This window comes from Alnus glutinosa, chromosome 8, assembly GCF_958979055.1.
Source record: "Alnus glutinosa chromosome 8, dhAlnGlut1.1, whole genome shotgun sequence".
NCBI lineage: Eukaryota > Viridiplantae > Streptophyta > Magnoliopsida > Fagales > Betulaceae > Alnus > Alnus glutinosa.
Genome location: NC_084893.1, coordinates 27,821,860 through 27,840,979, shown reverse-complemented (window position 1 = coordinate 27,840,979; position 19,120 = coordinate 27,821,860). Strand labels below are relative to the sequence as shown.

Here is a 19,120-nt window from a genome sequence, read left to right as displayed (position 1 = left end):
CGATTTGATTTAAAATCGCATTTTTTATCAACGAAATCACAACGCCAAACATACCCTTAATATAATATACTGAAACCTATAAGTCTGAATTCAATCACTTGTGACATCCATTCAAGATGATTACTCAATCCTATCAAAAACCACTGTAAATTTAACTAGGCATCTTCAACGATTATTATTTCTGCCATCCCAAGGAAGCACTCATCAATTAACAGCTAGCTAAGAGTTACTAGAACTCCAATAAAACGTACAAATTCCTTGAGAATGTCATCAAATTCAGTTGATATACAAAATGTGTTACATTAAGCTAGCCAGATCGATGTAGTTCCCGAGAGACTTTTGTCATCACTCTTTTCCCTCATCAGCTGCTTTAGTCTCTGAAAAGTGATCATATCTGCAGAAAAGAAGAACAGGTCATCAAAACCGTAGATATAAATCATCAAATTCTCTTTATATTTCAAATGATCATATATTTTAACCATTATGATATATTTTATACACTCAACATGCAACTTGTAAGAGAAAACCAGACTCAAAAAGCTAGTTCTATTATCCTTGGAATATTAAGAGTAGATGAAGTTGCTAAATCATGCATGGAAATTGACGTATGAATACTACTTAACTCGAACTTAATCTTGCGTGTTAGTTGATACAAGCCTGTCCCAGCCATTGCAATACTATTGCCGAAAAGATTCCAGTTTTTCTGCAATATATCAGAGAGCAGTATTAAGGGAAACAAAATAGAAAGAAAAGTTGTGTACGTTCAGCAGCATAAGCATCAGAATATAAGTACCATTATATATGTTCCCAATTAAACATGTTAAGTACCATCGTATTCAAGATAAAATGGAGCTGCATGCAGAAACTTGTACTAATATGATGAGTAACTTTTATCACACACCCATGTATGTTGAGTGTTGAGTCTCTTTTGGTATGTAGTACCATTGATGATTGATTCAAAAGCTTTAGGACGGTCGGATATTGATTTAATTAAACCTTTAATTAGGGGCGAAATTAGGATTTTTTAGATGAGGGGGACAAAAATAAAAATAAAAGATTTTTAGGGTAAAAATTTAATTTTGGGGGTTCAATTTGTAAACCTCCAAAGCTAGTGGCAGTTCTGCCCTTGCCCTTAACTCTTATGATCGTAATATTCGATCACATTTGCGAATTCAACATCCATGATGACCCACTTTATCGATATTGACCAAATAGTAGCCATTTTTCTTTAATTGGCGGCTACACTCACCTATCAAATTCAATTACTTAATACTATGTTCATACGTAAGATCAAGACATTTTAATTTAGCCTATAAGTCGTCCCTCCATAACTCAAACCCGTGGTGAGTCATTCCGACAATTTAATTATACACGATAAGAAAAAAACATATGTTTGTCACATAGTTAAAGGACATATAACAATTTTATAGGCTGGATTGGAGGAAATTCTTTCAACCCAAATTAGAGGAAATTTCTGTCCTTAATTAAATGAATCAAAGCTTTTAATTAGGCTAAACAAGTGAAGAGAGTATTGAAATATTAGTTAAAGGTTTCACAATTCTAATAGAATCTTTACAAACATTAATCTGCGTTTGAAACTACTATATATCTTTAAGGTAACCATACCGGAGTTACCGCCATGCTGTAGCGTGACCAAATAATTCCAGTGCATAAAACCGCTGCACAGGAGGTGTGATATAGCATCAAGATAATGAAATGGCACAAAAGGACTGGACCTAAATCAGTCAATCCAAGCATATTGATTTAAGATTATAGGGTGCATATATACCTACTTGTTGAGGACAAGAGAGGCTTTCAGGTGGCTTTGAGAAGTCAGCAATGTTTGCCATGCTGATGCCCCATTTAGCAGTTGGAGCCCAAAAGAAAACTGCAGCAATTGTTATGAGATCGATGTTCTTAATTAAGATTAATGTATTAACATAATTACAACCATTATATTTAGTTTCTGATTGATGATTGTGATGAAGAGCTTGTTAATTAGGTCCCTTTGAAAATGGTGAATTCTTCTGTGAGGGTGTTGATCTCATAAGAGATGGCCTGTTGAGAGAGCCTTCAAGATGCAGTTGTTATGAAAATGGAAAATAAAACAAGCAAAAGAACGAAAAATTCAAATCACTTAGATAAAATGGTTTGTCCACCATTAGATATTTGATTATTTGCACCATTTAAACAAAACCCAGTAGCCAAAATGCAACACTTTCGTCTGATTTTGATACTGCAAAATGATTTTAAGGAATTGGATCTAATTAAAATCTAACAATACTATCATTTAAATCATCAGGAAGGAAATGTTGACTGAATGTATGAACACAACTGCAGAAAACACGACAGAGAAAAAAATATGAAGAAAGAAAAGAGGCAACAAACCCGTTTTGGGGCCAGCCGGGTGGTTCCAGAGAGCTTTGAGCTTGGAACTTGCCATATGGAGGGGTGATCAATCTCTCTGCCTTCTGTGTGGCTCTTCGGGACTTTTGAAGAACAGAGTAAGGTTGACTTTACAACTGAGTTATTTGGAATTAAGGTGTTCGATACTTTATTCTCGTGGAATCATAATTGAACAAAGCTGTCGCGCATGGACGGTTGCGTATAGCATTACTTTATTCTCGAAGTGTCATCTTTGGTTGATAAATTTAATCAAAATGGCATACCCACAAAGATGTTCAAAACTCAGTGTCTTCCTACGCCACTATAATCCACAATCCAACCTTTTAAAAAAGAAAAAACTTAGATAAGGAAAAAGGAAGCACTTTGAAAAAGCAAGGCAAAAACTTCAGAGACAATTCAATTCAACCCCCCAAGAAAGCATACAATTGAAAGAGAAAAGACAAGTTTGAAACGCTATACATAGAACAGGACATCTTCAACATCCAATCATTGACTATTTTTCTGTCATGCTCGCCCAACTGAAACACTACAAAGTACAAACTAAAAATAACGGCTAAGAATGACCAGAGCTACAACAAAACAAATGCTCCCTCGAGAATGTAACATGAAAAGGAGGTAAAAATATACAAATGGTGACACTAAACTAATTTCATGTAGGTCCTGAAAGATTTTTGTCATCAATCTCTTTCAACAGCTGCTTCCATCTCAGAAAAGTAATCGTGCCTGAAAATTTTTGAGAAGATTATTAAAGCACAGAAATGAGTTTTTAACACTGAAAAAACTGCAACTTCAGTGGCTGTAGCAAGCTTCTTTCTGTTTCAAACCAGAGCTAAGCCAGGGCAGCTGGGTGGCCAGGCACAGGCTCAGGCCTCAATATTAAAATATTGTTTTGGGCTGAATTCCAACTCACTTCATTTTGCGTGTTAGCTGATACAAGCCCGTGCCAGCCATTGCCACATTAACACTGAAAAGATTCCAGTTCTTCTGCAATATCAAGGAAGTTTAACGACTAATTCAGAATCAACTACAAGCCGTAGGCCAGAGAAAATTTAGATTTTGCAAGGCAAATTTGATGAGAACAACTAAGAACATGTCTTCAGTAGCATAAGAACCACAATGCAATGATTCATATCTACGTGTTAGTTAACACGACTTTGCTTCCAATCTCCAAGGCAAAAGCACCACTGTCTGAGTTATTATAATTGCAAGCATCATTCCTCCTTCTTAATTTTTCTTTAAGACGTCTTCGAAACATGAAAATGACTTTGAGGATGATTTTCAATACAAAATGAAACTGCAGGAACCTGTATAAAAAAAACATGTCCACTGGCTGTAACATTTCCCTATTGCAGAGTTCTCTCTAACTAAGATGATAAGATGAACCACTTTTATCCCAGTACTACAAAAAATGATGAGAATAATCCATTTTTTATTCGCAGTTCCTTCCATCCTTCTACATAGACTTGGGCTTCAAGGTCCTCATATAACTTGTAGACAAAATCCTAGGTCTCATTTAAAAGCTTGAATTCTAGCAATCACACCCCCAGAGGGTAAGATGTTAATTCAAAAGTGGTAAGTGTATGTGCGTATGTACATATATCTTGAGCATCCAATATCTATTAAAATGCACCCTAAAATGTTTAAATCAATCAATCCATCCTACAAGGCCGTAAAGTACTATGCCTACAACCAATAGACATTAGGACAAATGTTTAATGAAACTCAAACAGAAGTTTCTTAAAAAAATAGCTATTAGGCATAGAAAGCTTGGGGGAAAAGTGACAGATTTTCTGTGCCAATATTATGGTGAATGGGAAAGTGGAATATTAAATTATATTGGAAGGAGATACATTTCATGCTTATTTAGCGCATCTCACTGAAGCATAAACACAATCAACGAGGAAACCAGCTTCAAACAAGCTTATATTATTATGTTGCAGAACTAGAATACAAAAAAGTTCAACAGTTACAAAAGATTCTCTGCAAAAATCAATTAGCTTTGAGTTTATTATCTCCAAGTGGAAAGCAATCACACCGGAATAATCACCAAACTGTAGCGTGACCAAATAAGCCCAGTGCATGTCACCGCTGCGTAAAAATTGAGGTTCATATAACATCAATTCAATGATAAGGCAGAAAAACACTTGGAGAAAAACTAGATTCTTTACCAAAAATTGACATTAGAAATCATTCAATCCAAGAATAGTAACTTTAAATGTATAAGGTGCATACCCATTTGCTGAGGATAAGAAATCATTTCAGGTGGCTTTGAGAAGTCAGCAAAGTTTGCTATGCTGATGATCCATTTTGAAGTTGGAGCCCAAAAGTGAACTACAATTATGAGATACACTCAAGAGTATGTTCTAACAAAAATTATAAGCCATACAGAGTCAGCAGCTCAACATTAGTCAACAAGATCAAATAGGCAACTCAAAGATAACAGTTTGGAGAAGGCTTTGGTGAATGTTTAATAAAAAACTGACACTTTTTACAAAGTAACAATAGCTTTGGAATATTTCAAAACTTTTGCCTATCTCTCCATCAAGTGCAGTATTTGTTAAACTATTCATTAAATAATTAAAATTATTTTTTCCTATCAATCTCAAGCTTTTGAGATAAGTGATGATTTAACATGATATCAGAGCAGAGGTTCTGAATTCGAACCATGTCTTATTCATTTACCTTCCATTTTAATTAACTATTCCATGTGTTCGACCACACATATTAAAAGGAAGTTTGAGTCCACACATGAGGAGGGGTGTTAAAATATTCATTAAATGATTAAATTTATCATTCTTATCAAGCTCAAGCTTTTGGGATTAGTGTTGATTTACCAGTATCATGGTTCGGTCCTTACCAACACTATCCACTGTCAGAAATTACTTGAAAGACAGAACAAGAAATACTTATCGACGGAGATAATTCTTCATGTAAAAGAAAAAAATACTTTGATTTGCAGAATAATGCAGTTTTATCCGCCTAAAGAATGCAGAAAGATAAATACCCACAATGACCTGAAAGAGATCTGTTATCCAGACAATTCAAAGCAAAATTACATTTTCCTAGTATTATTCTGCAACAGAGTACTGATTGGAAGTAAATTCCTACACAGAAACTATGAAACACGAGCATCACATTCAAACTCTCTCCCTCTGTTCTTGTCTCAGTCCAAATAAGTCTACCGAACTTAACACTAAAAATGGCTCCATTCCACAACCATTGCTTACCAGATACTAGATTACAACATTTTACCCGAATTCAAATCATACAAGTTGAATTAACAAATAGAACATAGTTATAAAAGCAAAAATAATAATAATAATAATAATAATAATAATAATAATAATAATAGTAGTATGATTCAAGACTAAACATGAGAAGATGAGGAGGGAACAAACTGGTTTTGGGGCCAGCCGGGTGGTTCCAGAGCCTGGAGCTTAGAAGCTGCCATGGGAGATAGGTCTCTCGGCCTTTCCTGGCTCAGTTATTTGGAGAAGTAGAACAGAGAGAACGGTGCTTCAAGAAGAGTGTGGCACTCTGTAGTCTATAGACTCTATACCATGTATTTGCGGGACCCATGAGTGGCAATGCTGCCAATATGGCCCACTTAACATATTACTAATTTATTTTATTTTTAAAAAATAACAATTTATCCTCTCAAATTGTTAGTCATTTTACAAGTAGTCTCACGAACTGCCAACGCTTGAACTCTGACCCCTCAAACTACTAAAAAGTTTTAAAAAGGTCAATTTTGTCGAAATATTCCTATAATACCTGTCACTTGTCATTTTTTAGTTAAAAATAAAGTTAAAAATAAAAAAAAAACTAAAATACTAAAAAAAACTATTTTTTTTCCCGCCACCCCCGGCCCTAGGGGGTGGCTCGCAGGCCACCCCAAACACCCATTTAATTTTCCTTTTTTTAAAAAAATTGTAATTTTTTCTTTTAGTTTTTTAATTTTTTAATTTTTTAATTTTTTAATTTTTTTTAATTGAAAAATGATATGTGACAGGAATATTATAGGTAGATTTTATCAAAATATGCATTTTTAAAACTTTTTGGTAGTTTGGAGGGTCAGAGTTCAAACGTTGGCAGTTCGTGGGGCTACTTGCAAAACGACTAGCAGTTTAAGAGACTAAATTATAATTTTCTTTTTTCTTTTAAAAAATATTTTTGTATTTTTCTTATCAAATATTTTGGGGTCAATTATAGTTTGAAATAAAGACACGAGTCCACGACCAAACAAATGAGTTGAAATAAAACTTGGGCCAACGCAAAATTGATTTAACAAATTGGCGGAGAGCTTGGATCATTAGCGGAGAAGATGGTTACGAATGAGAAAATTTTCTTAGGTCAAATCCCGAATTATAACTAAAATCTATTAATTAAATCCAAAAACCTCTTTATTCAGGAATGAATTACCACTTGATTCTATAGTCTGATGATATATGTGCGATATGTTTTGTTAAAACAATGGTGCCTTTATCCCTAATTACACAAGCTTGCAAAAGAGGTAGAAGGTTAGAGAAGTTCGTCGAAGGCTCGGCGGAATCACTTTCAATGTCTAAGTCAGTATGAGGAAGGAGGAGGAGGAAAGGTAATTCTAGCAAAGTAAAAATAAGAAAAAATTATGCGTACATGAGAAATTAATGAATCTTTCTTCTTTATATAGATCCACTGTTCTCACTTTTTTTCGGTGGGCTCTGGGGATTCTCGCCTAAACTTGGGAAAGATTATTTGACATAGCTAAGCGATTACCTGACACAAAGAGGAGTGAATCGTGTGCAATACAACTTACGGTCTAGGTGCTTTTCGGTCATGGGGTAAGCTACCTCCCAAGCTAGGGTGATGGGTCTTTTGTTGGGCTGTTGGAGTCGAGCTTATTTGATTGGCTTTAACAGGACTCTGAACCTTTTGGCAGAGGTGGTTTAACTGTCGTTGGGCTTGAGGAGCCTTGGTAGACAAGCCTTAGAGGCCATTTAGTGGTTAGGTACACCAGTAGTCCCCCAATTTTTTCGGGTGACTTAATTATGAGTCGATTCCATAAGAATTTTGGCGAGTAGGTGAGCTCTTTAACAAGTAAGCCTTAAGAGCCCTGTAGAGGCCGGGAACACCATGTTTAACATACTTAATCCTTGAACCTTAGTTTAGTCTTACAAAATTCAAAGCACATTTTGCAATATGCATGTCTGATCAATCATCTGAAAGGTATGCATTAGCACTAAACAATGAAATCTCAAACCCAATTCTTTGAGCAAAAAAATTTCCGAAAATTTATTCAATCTAACTTATTAAATTGACATACGTCATTAAAGTATATGATTTCTTAACGGATTTAATAAACACATGACATATGTCGTTTGCAATTATTAAACAATTTAAAATGCACGTAAAAGTGTACAGGTGGGTCACATTAAAACTGTGAGTCGTGGCTCAATGACACGCCAAAATCAATAACTCTCCGTGCGTGAAACAAGTGCTAATCAACAAGAAACTGTCTCTTTCACTGCTGGAAGCACAAGCAATTTCACTGCTTTGAAAGCATTTTTAATTGAAAAATGTCTTAACTAGACTAGTTTTGTAGAGTTCTTATTTAGCATTGATTGCTCACTGTAACTGACATCTCACAAGACTCATAAAGGTGTTTAACTGGATTGTAAGTTGTGATTGTTAATAGATCAGAAGACTTGCTTAAGCTCATAGCCAGCCAAAAAGACGTTACTTGGAAGCAAAATTAATGAAGAAATTAGAATCCCTAGGCTTCCTACTTGGTATTTGCATTGTTTCTTTATGATAAGAGTGGCCGATGGAATTTAAGACTACTTATTTCAATAAGTTGTAACGTGTCGTGTCAGGGATGAGGAGTTTGACACGATTAATTAAATGGGTCGTGTTCGTGTCGACCCATATAGTTGTATACTCATAACTCGACACAACATAAACCATGAATCCGAATTGCCACACCCACTATTGAAGGGTGTTTAAGGCCTGTCTATCAAATAGATTTTGAAGTTCAATGCATTTAATTGATGTATTTACGTGAGTAAACCTATCTAGAATTTGAATTACAAATATATAAAACAGAATTATTATCAATCTATATTTGAAAATACAGAATCCTATCTCTATATACTATCTATTTGTTAGGATTTTGTTATCTGAGTAGTTTGAAGGAAGTGGACTGTGAGAGGTGTTCTACACTAGAGAGACTTCTTTTGAATTTGGTCGTGATACTGAATTTGCACGTGTAGGTAAGGAGGTGGCAGTGTTATCGTTTACATACTCTATAGTCTATATAAATAAGAGCCTCTAGCACCATTAATTTCAAACCAATATGAGAAGTACTTGTATTTCAAGAAACCCGTCCTACCATCTTTCTTCATCATCATCATTATCAAGAATGTCAAGATGAACTGGTAAAAGTGGGTTAATGTTGCCAATTACTTAAAAGAGCAATTCCTCAGATTTGTTCAGCCAACTCTCCTCCAATTGCATGCCACTGCAGAGAGCAATTAGGAGTCTCAACCACCTTCACCAGCATCAATTTATTTTTAACTTCTCCTCCCATTCCCCACTCAAACTCATTCCTACCAACTTTACTAACCGCCTCCTGGCTTGTTATACTATAAACCAATGAATCAGGACCAAACCCAAAGGGAAAAAGATTCAATGAAGATGGCATTTAAGGCCATTCATTGGTTCCTCTTAGCTCATCTCCTAGTGCAAATAGCAGAGATAAATGCAAGAGTTCCAGCGATTATTGTGTTTGGAGACTCTTCTGTGGATTCAGGGAACAACAACCAGATCTCTACATTGCTGAAGAGTAATTTCGGGCCTTATGGTAGAGATTTCATTGGTGGTCAGGCCACTGGAAGGTTTTCCAATGGCCGGATTCCAACAGACTTCATTTCTGAAGCTTTTGGGATCAAGCCAACAATACCTGCATATTTGGATCCAACATGTGATATCAAAGATTTTGCTACTGGAGTTTGCTTTGCTTCCGCCGGAACAGGTTACGATAATGCTACTTCTGACGTGCTAGTAAGTCTAATTCCAACCTTGGTAAAAGCATAATATAGACAGAACTCAGACAGATAATTGCAGTTTTACTTATCAAAAAAAATTTTCAGTAATTCAGTTGCATTTCAAGTTCTAATCATTTTGATCAACAATATAGACTAACTTCAGTTACAGACTTAAAAGATGATAGGGGCAAGTTTCAGAGTGAGTTATTTATGGTTAGCTAGAGACTTATTTTCTGTATTACTTGCAGTCCGTAATACCTCTGTGGGAGGAATTGGAGCACTACAAGGAATACCAGAAGGACCTGAGAGGATATCTTGGCGACGAGAAAGCTAACGAGGTTCTGGGTGAAGCGCTCTACCTGATAAGCATAGGAACCAACGATTACCTAGAGAACTACTATCTACTTTCAGAAAGATCATCAGAATTTTCCATTGAGGAGTACCAGAATTTTCTAGCAGGTATTGCAGGAAATTTCATCACAGAGCTCTACAATCTTGGAGCTCGCAAGATATCCCTAGGCGGGGTTCCTCCGATGGGGTGTTTACCATTGGAGAGAACCACAAACATCTTGTTTGGGAGTGACTGTGTAGAGGAATACAACAATGTGGCCAAAGATTTTAATGAAAAGTTGAAGGGATTGACTGCAAATCTGAACGAGTTAACTGGAATCCGCCTGGTGTTTGCAAACCCATATGATGTTCTCTTCGAAATGATTCAGAGTCCAGAATTCTTTGGTAAGCCTTTTGCTATGATATTCCTACAATCTGCATTGGTGTTACATTGCATGGTATGAATTGCACAAGGTCCAGCAATATAATCCCAGGCTCATTGATTACCATAAGGGATGCCCTATAAGTGACTTGTCCACTAATATAATCGGCTTTGACGATCCAAAATGAAGCAATCATATGGTTAGGTGTGATTTAGTTCTCGCATGCACCAGAGTTAGGGGTGCTAATTCGTGTTCACGTGTTGGATTTGAGTCATGTCGAGGTATAGGTATAAAACTATATAAGTCAATTCTAACTCGACCCATTTAATTAAATGGGTCAAACCTCAAATCCTAACCCACTAATTCTGTATTAAGTTCGTGTCGAGTTCATGAGTCGCGTAAAAATTGGTAGCCCTAAATGTTGCGTGTCAAAGCATAAGTATAGGACTATATTGGTCAACCATAATCTGACCCATTTAATTAAATGGGTCAAACCCCTCAACCCTAATTCGCTAATTTCGTATTGGCTTCATGTCGGATTCGTGAGCCATGTCAAAAATTGCAAACCTTAACCAGTTCCACCTTTTGGCATAAAATCTTCTTCCATCCATTATTTTCAGCCATTCAATTGTAGTAGTTTTTGAGCTTTCTGCCAAACTACTAAAACTAGATTCTTCTTTTTTGGTGACCCAACAAAACTAGATACAAATAGTACATATGAACAGGGATCACGAAACCATGCATACACACTTAGCAAAGGCAACCATTTTTTTTTTTTCTTTTTTTTTCCATCTTGTTATTTAAATATTTGATTTTCTCTCAATGTGCATTGCCAGGTGAATTTTCTGGTATTGATTTTATGATTTAGATTGTGCACTAATCATGGAGGGACAGGGAGCGGAATCCTTGTCCAGCTTGCTTAAGTTCCTAACCACATTACTAATGTTTTGTATACATAAGATCCAATTATAAGTAATATAATTCCTCATTACAGGATTCGAAGAAGCAGCAAGAGCTTGTTGTGGAACCGGATTGTTCGAGATGAGTTACTTATGTAATAACATAGACCCATTCACATGTTCAGATGCAAGTAAATATGTATTTTGGGATTCCTTCCACCCCACAGAGAAGGCAAATGGTATCATTGCTGATCATGTGATGAAAAATAGTCTAGCTCAGTTTCTAGGTGACTAGAGGGTATAATGAATCATGTGCATATAATAGGATTAATCTTATTGATTCGCAGTACATTGCTCTTTCTCAGTTGTTATAGTTTTTATTGATGACAACTTCATATCAAATGAAACGATTCAAACATATTCGAAATTGAAATTTTGTTTACATCACCTGAGATTCTTCCCGAACTTCACTAGGAGCACACTAATTTTATTTAAAAAAAAAAAAAAAAGGTCATATATAACGTAATAGGCAGACGGATTGGATGCCAATTGAGAAGGTCATCCCTTGAGATACGTATGAGAGAAGTTTTACAAGATACTCTATTAAACCAATTGCAGAACCATTCTATGAAATAAATAAGATGGAGAGAGGGTTTAACATATTTACCAAACATGAAGAATCTCTCATCCTTGGTGACAAAATACGTTTAAGAAAAGCAAACATTTTTATATCACTAAAGCAATTTTCAATAACTTCCCTCATCAATATGGAGATAGTATATAAACAAATACAACAATAACAACTAAAATTATCAGTTTAATTCTGCAGATGAATAACTAAGATAAAAGCTAGTTCAAAGCCAGCCGCAAAGTCAAATGTCCAAATACTCAAAAATGAATTTGGTACAACATGGAGCAGCTAAAAACTAAAAAAAAATAAATAAAAAAATAAAAAAATCCTTGAGCAAGGAAATATATTCGGTGAAGAAGGAACATAGGCGCCTTAACCTCAATTGCTCAACTTACTTTGGCTCTTTGGGAAAATGCAATTTGATCAATGCAGGAAGTTCGGCTAGCTCAACCTGAGGCTTGCCCATCAGAATTCTCCTCAGATTTTCATCACAATTGACCACATTTTTGTCGTTTGGATCCTTAACAATTAAAGACACCCCATATTTCTTGTCAGGGTCGAGGAAGTACATATATATCCATTAACATCAACATAAATGTTGCAAACTAGAACCAGTGCAATCATAATAAGGCAAAGAGAGCACCAATTGCATTTGCTTCTTCAGTTGCCCATGATATGACCAATTGTAAATCTTTAGGACTGAGATAATTCTAACGAAAAAGAAACAAACCCCTGCTTCCAATGGAAGGATTCACCTCTTATAACTGAGGTGCTTCTAGTGGCAAGCGAGTGCACACGCGCGTGCACGCACACCCACACCGTAATAAATTGCCAAAAGTGATGCATATGAATTGGCAAAATTGTGAAGAGAGTTGATCTAGGAGATCATACAAATTCGTCTCTCATTCAAAATCATCCTTCATTTTTTGAAAAAATTCCTTAAGTTCTCTTAGATTGATATTGACAAATCATCAAAGATTTAATTCTTCGCTAATCATATAAAGTATAAAGAATGATATCAGATGATAGGCATATGAGAGATCATAGATCAACTTGGACAAATCTCCTCAAATCAAAATAAATATGATTCACTAAACCTAAATAAGTTGATATAGGAACATCCCTTCCTTCAGAGGAAAGTTTTTTTTTTTTTTTTTTTTTTCATTTTCTTTTGAAAAAGAAAAAAATCACTATCATTAGAAAAATGTTGGAACAAAAAAGGAGTGGTAAGAACCTGCAGATTATTGGTTTTGATGTAGGACCAGACCCGCATAAAACAGCCTAGACGAGAAATCTGAGACTGACCCACAAACTCTCTGAGTGTTGAAGGAAGATTTACAAGGTCAATCAAGTTGGCAAGCTTCTTTGGGTTATCTGTAATGGCCTTCTTCATGCGCTGCGGCAGCATTGTTATCGCTCTATTTTCGACCTACAATCACAAACCGACAAGTTGTTACTTGAATAGTTGAATACCATTTATTCTTTCTGTGCTCAAATTTTAACGCAAATAAATAACCCTTGTTTGGGGACAAACACCTTTGGAGTCAGAAGTTAAACTTCTTTTTCCCATTTGATACTAACCCACTTATGCACTTGCGCAAACACTAACACAAATCACTTGGTTAAACACAACTGCAACTCCTCTAGGTTTTCTTAAATTCTTTCTGATGTTTTCATTTTACCTTGGGTTAATGCCAAGCAAACTGAGCTAGGTTTATTAGCAAAAATATACATAATAAGGTACAAGCCCATGCACCTCAAGAACCATAGTATTGCCTTCAGATTAAAACTCATTCGATTGAAGAAAGATCCCATACAAACTATTTCAAAAATGAATTCCCCAACTCTCCACCATCCATTGTACCCCTCACATTGCTAGTAAATCAACTACAAGACCCCATCCTAGCATCAATTTCCGTCTTGCAGAATGTCACATTTATATCACTGAAATAATTCGGTGCTACATAAAATTGACTACCAAAATTATCACTCAGAACATGTTGCAACATTGTTTTAAGCCAATTCAAATGGTATATCATATGCAATACCCTAATCAACTAGAATGTATCGCCTGCGTGCAACACCGCGAGTTGGGTGCAGCACTCAATCAAGAGGTCAGCCCAATCTCTAGCCTTACCTTTCATTTCTGATACAAATACTTCCGTAACCATTAGTATGACCCAGTTCAAAAAGTGTCAAACTTATAGCACAAAATGAGCTAGTAACACAAGATTCACTGTTTGATCACTGAGAAACCAGCACGAACTACAGAAGGAAAACTAACTTCACTAATCCTTGTTCAATTATGTGACTGAGATTTATATATCTTTTCCTTTTCATGGGAAGTGGAAAGTGGGAACCAAACAGACTTTAAGGGAACTTTAATCAAACATCTTGCATGCAAAAATTCCATGAACTCCTAGTTCAAAATATTAAAAAGGAGAAAAAAGAAAAAGAAAAAAAAGAGGTTCTGGGTTTTGACTATAACCATCAAACTATCAAAGTAATAATTTATAGATGAAAGGGGAGAAAATACATATTCTGTATGCAAAAGCTGAATCAAACATTCAAAGCAATCACATATGAAAGAGATTCAACAATTTCAAGTAAGCCAATCTAGGAGAGAGGAAAAGCTTACCTAAATAGAGAGAAACCTCGACCGCAGGTGAGGTTAATAGTTGCAGTTTGTGGAGCTGGAGTTCTTACACTTCGACATGGAAGGAAGGAAAAGCAGACTTCAATAGTTTAGGAAATTTGGTCTTAATTGGGCCTGTACGTTTGAGCCCAACGTTGAATCACATAATTTTACTTTATTTTATTTTTTTCTTTCACCTCTTATAATTAATAATTTTATGCCAAAATTTATGTTTATTTCTTTGAAAATCATTGCAACACCCACCTTTTTGATGCCTTAATTCTCTACTCTATTTCAAGTGAAATCGATAATATATATTTTATAATTCAGATTTTATTTTATTATATTTAATAATATATATAATACCGCGTTATTTGAAAATTTTAAATAACGTGTCTGGCAATATATATGGTTAATTACCACATTGTTTATATTTATGCTTGTGTGAGATTACATTGGTTATCAATAGTTCAAAACAAAGTTATCTACGACAACAAATACGTACAATGAGTCCTACTATACGTACATCAACTATCTTTGGATAACTTATAAGAGGAATGCTATCCAAAGATAGTAATTTTGATAACTTATGACTATCTTTGGATAATTTTTTTGATTAAAAAATTGCATCTATGATATTCAAAAGGACATAAATGTAATTTTTTAATTACATCTATGCCATTCCAGGAGAACACTAGGAGATGTTCTAGCATTTCTCAACTTACAATTATCTAATTGAGTTTGAAATATTGCACAAAACTTGAGCTAATCCTTTAAATTATATCTTTACATTTAATTTATATCTCTGTTTTTTCAATTAAAATTTAAAATCCATACAATTAACTTAACCAAGGCTAAACAAAATTCAAAATTCAATTGTAGTAATACTAGAAGTCACTCTTGTGTCATTCTAAAAATGATGTGGTTTTTAAAATTATCATTGAGATTGTGATTGATAATCACTATTGAATTTTGATCGAGTGATGATTTTTAAAAAGCACATCATTTTTGTAAGGACACAAGAGTAACAAAAGTGTGACTTCTAAAATTATTTTGGTTGCTCTATTTTATTTTGGGAACTTTTCCTCTAATTTTCATAGCACTTTAGAAAAGAGATGAAATAAATTCTAAAAATATCATCATTGTGATTGAATCTTGAAGTCCATTGCAATTTTGTCTTCATAATTTTCCCATTTCAATTTATATTTTTCCAATAGACAATAATCCATAAAGCTAGCTTCTACAAAAATCAATAGACAAGCCTAGCTAATATTTATACACAACACTACAATGCCAAAATAGCTCCAAGTTATAATCTTCATGGACTTTTGGAACATAAATACTTGAGGTTGATGATATATATATATATATATATATATATATGATTAGGGTTACAAACTCGCTCAATTATTATCTTAATAGAAGTGAAAGATATTAATGATGTTAATAGAAGAGTTTGTGTTTGCGGTTTCAAAAAGTGCGATTGAAAAATAGTGATTTTAAAATGAGTAATTTGAAAAATCAATTTTCGTAAATTATAATTTGGCCATTAAAATAGTGCGTTTTTAAAAATGCACCCCTTACCTGTGATTTCAAACTGCAATTTTTTTAAAACAAACTTCCAAACGATACATTTTATGCTATTTTGATTTAGAATCGCACTTTAATTTAAACCTGCGAAATATCACTCTAAAACACATACTACCAAATAGTCAAGAAATATCATTAATCAATATTCAAGTAGCATTTGATCCATACACATAATGTTTTTGAGTATAGTGTTCAGAATGTGGCTTACACATGAAACTATATATTTAAGGTTGCTGCTCATGCATGAGAAAAACCACACCACAAAACCGACAAACGATAACTATATATAATATAACTTATCTAACTAGTAACTACTATGATCCAACAATTCGTCGAACTCTTCAATTGATCTTTGTCTCTCAAGCTTCAACCTTTCATAAAAGTTCCTGATAAATCTTTCGGATTCGGCATTCACACCATGAAGTATCAGCGTCTCGGAATATCCCGGTGTCCCAACAATAGTACCATAATCGTCATTTTCGTCCTCATCATCAGCCAAATTACCATCATCATCATAATCATGAGAACCATTCACATCTTGCCAATCGTCATCGATGTGGCCCTCGATCTTCTCGTTACCAGCTGGGCGTTGCTGCTGCCGCTGCGGCGGTGGTGCAGTCACGGGAGCAGTACTTTTAGCGGCCTCCGGTATTTCCTTGTGAACATACCTGTCATTCACTGAGACAGGCTGATCTTGCAAAAGCTCACCACTACCATAGACGTGATGGTGGTGGTGAAAGTAGACGTGATGGTGGTGGTGGTGGTGGCATCGATTATTTGAAAGAAGGTGTTGGGTGGTTTTTATAAAGCCTTTGGGTTTCCTAAGACGGCCAAGTACTTTCGATTGGAGAGTGGAAGTGAAGCCCTTCCACGTCTTCTTAAAGTATGGAAGCTCTTCTTCAATGGTTAATCTATCCATCAACCAAAACGTTAGAGATTTTCTGGTTTAGCCTCTCTCTCTCTCTCTCTCTCTCTCTCTCACTCACACACACACACACAGAGGAAGGAGATGGCTCAATAGCTAGGAAAATTAGGGTTCTTGTATGAAACTTTCTTCCTTTAAGAAAAAATGAGCAACAAAAATAAATAAATAAGATAATTAAACTGTGGTAGATAGGCATAAATGGTTCAATATATACGTTCATGAATGGAAATGATCATTTCTGTGAACCTAAGAATATAATCAATATAATTATGGTAATATATATTTCCCTTGATATGAGCATGGGACATTTTTTTAACAAAAAGAAAAATAATTTATAAATACGTTCTTAATTTATAATTTATAAATCATACTAATGGGAAGAAAGAAGCAAAATATAAAAGATTTTTTAAAGTGCAATATATATACCAAATTTTTATCCCATAAACATACCCAATACTGATATGGTAGTCATTAGCCCACCATTGGATTTTTTTATTATTTATTTTAACAAGGAGAATTACTCCATCAGCATTGTGGAATAAAAATATATTTTATATAACCTTACTTATTTTTATGGATTTGTCTTAATTAGGTGCTGTATTTTTTCAATGATCAATATCTAGTTTTAAGTGTTTTATAAAAAAAAGAGGAAAAATAAATTTATATCTTAACCTTAAAAAAAATTACAACACTTAAATGTTGTAGTTTTTTTATAGCACTTAAGTGTTTTTATATCTTTATATTCATATCACCCTCATAGAAGTGGTACAGAGGAATATAGGCATAGAGCAAGAAAAAGAAATATGGAAATTTTGAGTGAATTGTTTTATAGTATAAATCAATGGAAGAATAGGGTCAATCATTAACTGTTGAAAAGCTTGCAAATATTCGCAATTATTATCACATCAATCTCGCGTAACCTTTCCAAAGTGACCTTTCTATGTTGAGGGCAAGTGCGGGAAACTCATCGAGAAAAAAGGTGTAAAATCTGACAATAAAAATAATCAGATTTACCGCATCGGAGATTTGGACCCAAATTTTTACTACCACGTCGAGGAGTAATAATGCTATAAATTATATTTTTATTTTTTCAAATTGACGTATCTCTTAAAATTATTATTGGATTTGGAATATGTAACGACTTACCCCAACGACACAATATTGTCTTTTTTTAACTCATTTGAACCAGACTTCATAGAAGGTCACTAATCTTGATACTTCTCTCGCAGAAACGCGCTTAACTGCAGAGTTTTGATAGGTTCATAGCCATTAAGGCCTTAAAACGCGTTGTATCAAGAAGTATGCGAATATACATATAAGCACACATTTATTCTTTATTCTTATAACTAGGCGATGTGCGACCTCACATGATGGATCACTATTGAATTTTGATATAATAGTGATTTTAGAAGCCACACCAACTTTGAGACGATAAAAAAAATGATAAAAAAAAAAATAGTCCTTAACATTACTCTATCAAGAAGCGTGCACTTAAGAGTAAGTACTTAAAGTGGATGTAATATTTCTCTAATAGTAATGACACAAAGTGTGCAAATAACAATACTCTTTCTCTTAATTAACCCAATCATCTCACTTAAAAATAAATAAATAAATAATTCAACCATGTCCATATATGTCAAGACAATAAATTAAACCCAACTTTTTGATGCCCCGGGCTTGGGTTTCAAGGTGTTCGGACAGGTTCTCGAACAGTCTAAAGTGCATAGCACATTTATCTGAGCACCTCGGGATCTGAGGTTCCCTTTCTCGTTTCATGTCCAAATTCCATATATATTAGGTAGATTAAATAAATGTAATAAAAAAAAATAAAAAAAAAATAAAAAAAAAAACGATTTAAATCACATTCAAGTGTATAAATGTTTCAGGACTTTAATTCGGTTGTGTTTCCCGCCACTATCCTCTTTGGACAATTACATAATAAAGATTTGAAGTAATAAATCGAGTTAACTTCATGAAATTTTTTATTCATATGGAATCCACGTCTTGATGCAGGACAAGTTACCTGAGGTTATATGCAGAAATGTTTTTTCTTTTCTTTTTCCTTTATTTTCTGAGCAAGTTATCTGGAGGAATGAAACTAATGGGGGACCAGGCAGATCCTTTGTAGCCAGCAAGTTTTTTTGCTTGATTCTTAAGCTAGAATTTTGTCTGGAACAAAGAGCCATTTTATTCAATGTTGGGACAGGCCAAGGGATTACAATTTTCTTCTTCATTAATAAAAAAAAATTCTTCTTCACTAAAGGCAAGTCAAATTGAAAACAACTTTTATAAATTT

At 34.5% G+C, this 19,120-nt stretch overlaps 3 protein-coding genes and 1 pseudogene across 4 annotated transcripts; 1 reads left to right on the top strand and 3 right to left on the bottom strand.

Annotated features, from left to right (window-relative positions):
• Positions 1 to 131: 131 nt before the first annotated feature.
• Positions 132 to 2,546, bottom strand: LOC133875329 (mitochondrial pyruvate carrier 4-like). 2 transcript variants are annotated; one of them, XM_062313430.1, is made up of 5 exons: positions 2,389 to 2,546; positions 1,790 to 1,888; positions 1,627 to 1,679; positions 624 to 703; positions 132 to 394 (listed from the first exon to the last, which is right to left on the bottom strand). In XM_062313430.1, exons 1-5 carry the CDS (start codon positions 2,441 to 2,443, stop codon positions 346 to 348), a joined length of 336 nt encoding a protein of 111 aa, XP_062169414.1. In that variant the 5' UTR covers positions 2,444 to 2,546; the 3' UTR covers positions 132 to 345. The 2 variants fall into 2 exon arrangements, with proteins under 2 accessions (XP_062169414.1, XP_062169413.1); XM_062313429.1 differs by having other exon boundaries at positions 658 to 703.
• A 255-nt stretch (positions 2,547 to 2,801) lies between these two features.
• LOC133875330 (mitochondrial pyruvate carrier 4-like) lies at positions 2,802 to 5,857 on the bottom strand (annotated as a pseudogene).
• A 3,167-nt stretch (positions 5,858 to 9,024) lies between these two features.
• On the top strand, positions 9,025 to 11,392 carry LOC133875472 (GDSL esterase/lipase At4g26790). The gene is made up of 3 exons (XM_062313618.1): positions 9,025 to 9,447; positions 9,680 to 10,166; positions 11,139 to 11,392. Exons 1-3 carry the CDS (start codon positions 9,040 to 9,042, stop codon positions 11,336 to 11,338), a joined length of 1,095 nt encoding a protein of 364 aa, XP_062169602.1. The 5' UTR covers positions 9,025 to 9,039; the 3' UTR covers positions 11,339 to 11,392.
• Positions 11,393 to 11,824: 432 nt separating this feature from the next.
• On the bottom strand, positions 11,825 to 14,444 carry LOC133875859 (upstream activation factor subunit UAF30). Its single transcript, XM_062314110.1, has 3 exons — positions 14,313 to 14,444; positions 12,909 to 13,103; positions 11,825 to 12,194 (listed from the first exon to the last, which is right to left on the bottom strand). Exons 2-3 carry the CDS (start codon positions 13,080 to 13,082, stop codon positions 12,066 to 12,068), a joined length of 303 nt encoding a protein of 100 aa, XP_062170094.1. The 5' UTR covers positions 13,083 to 13,103; positions 14,313 to 14,444; the 3' UTR covers positions 11,825 to 12,065.
• Positions 14,445 to 19,120: the final 4,676 nt, after the last annotated feature.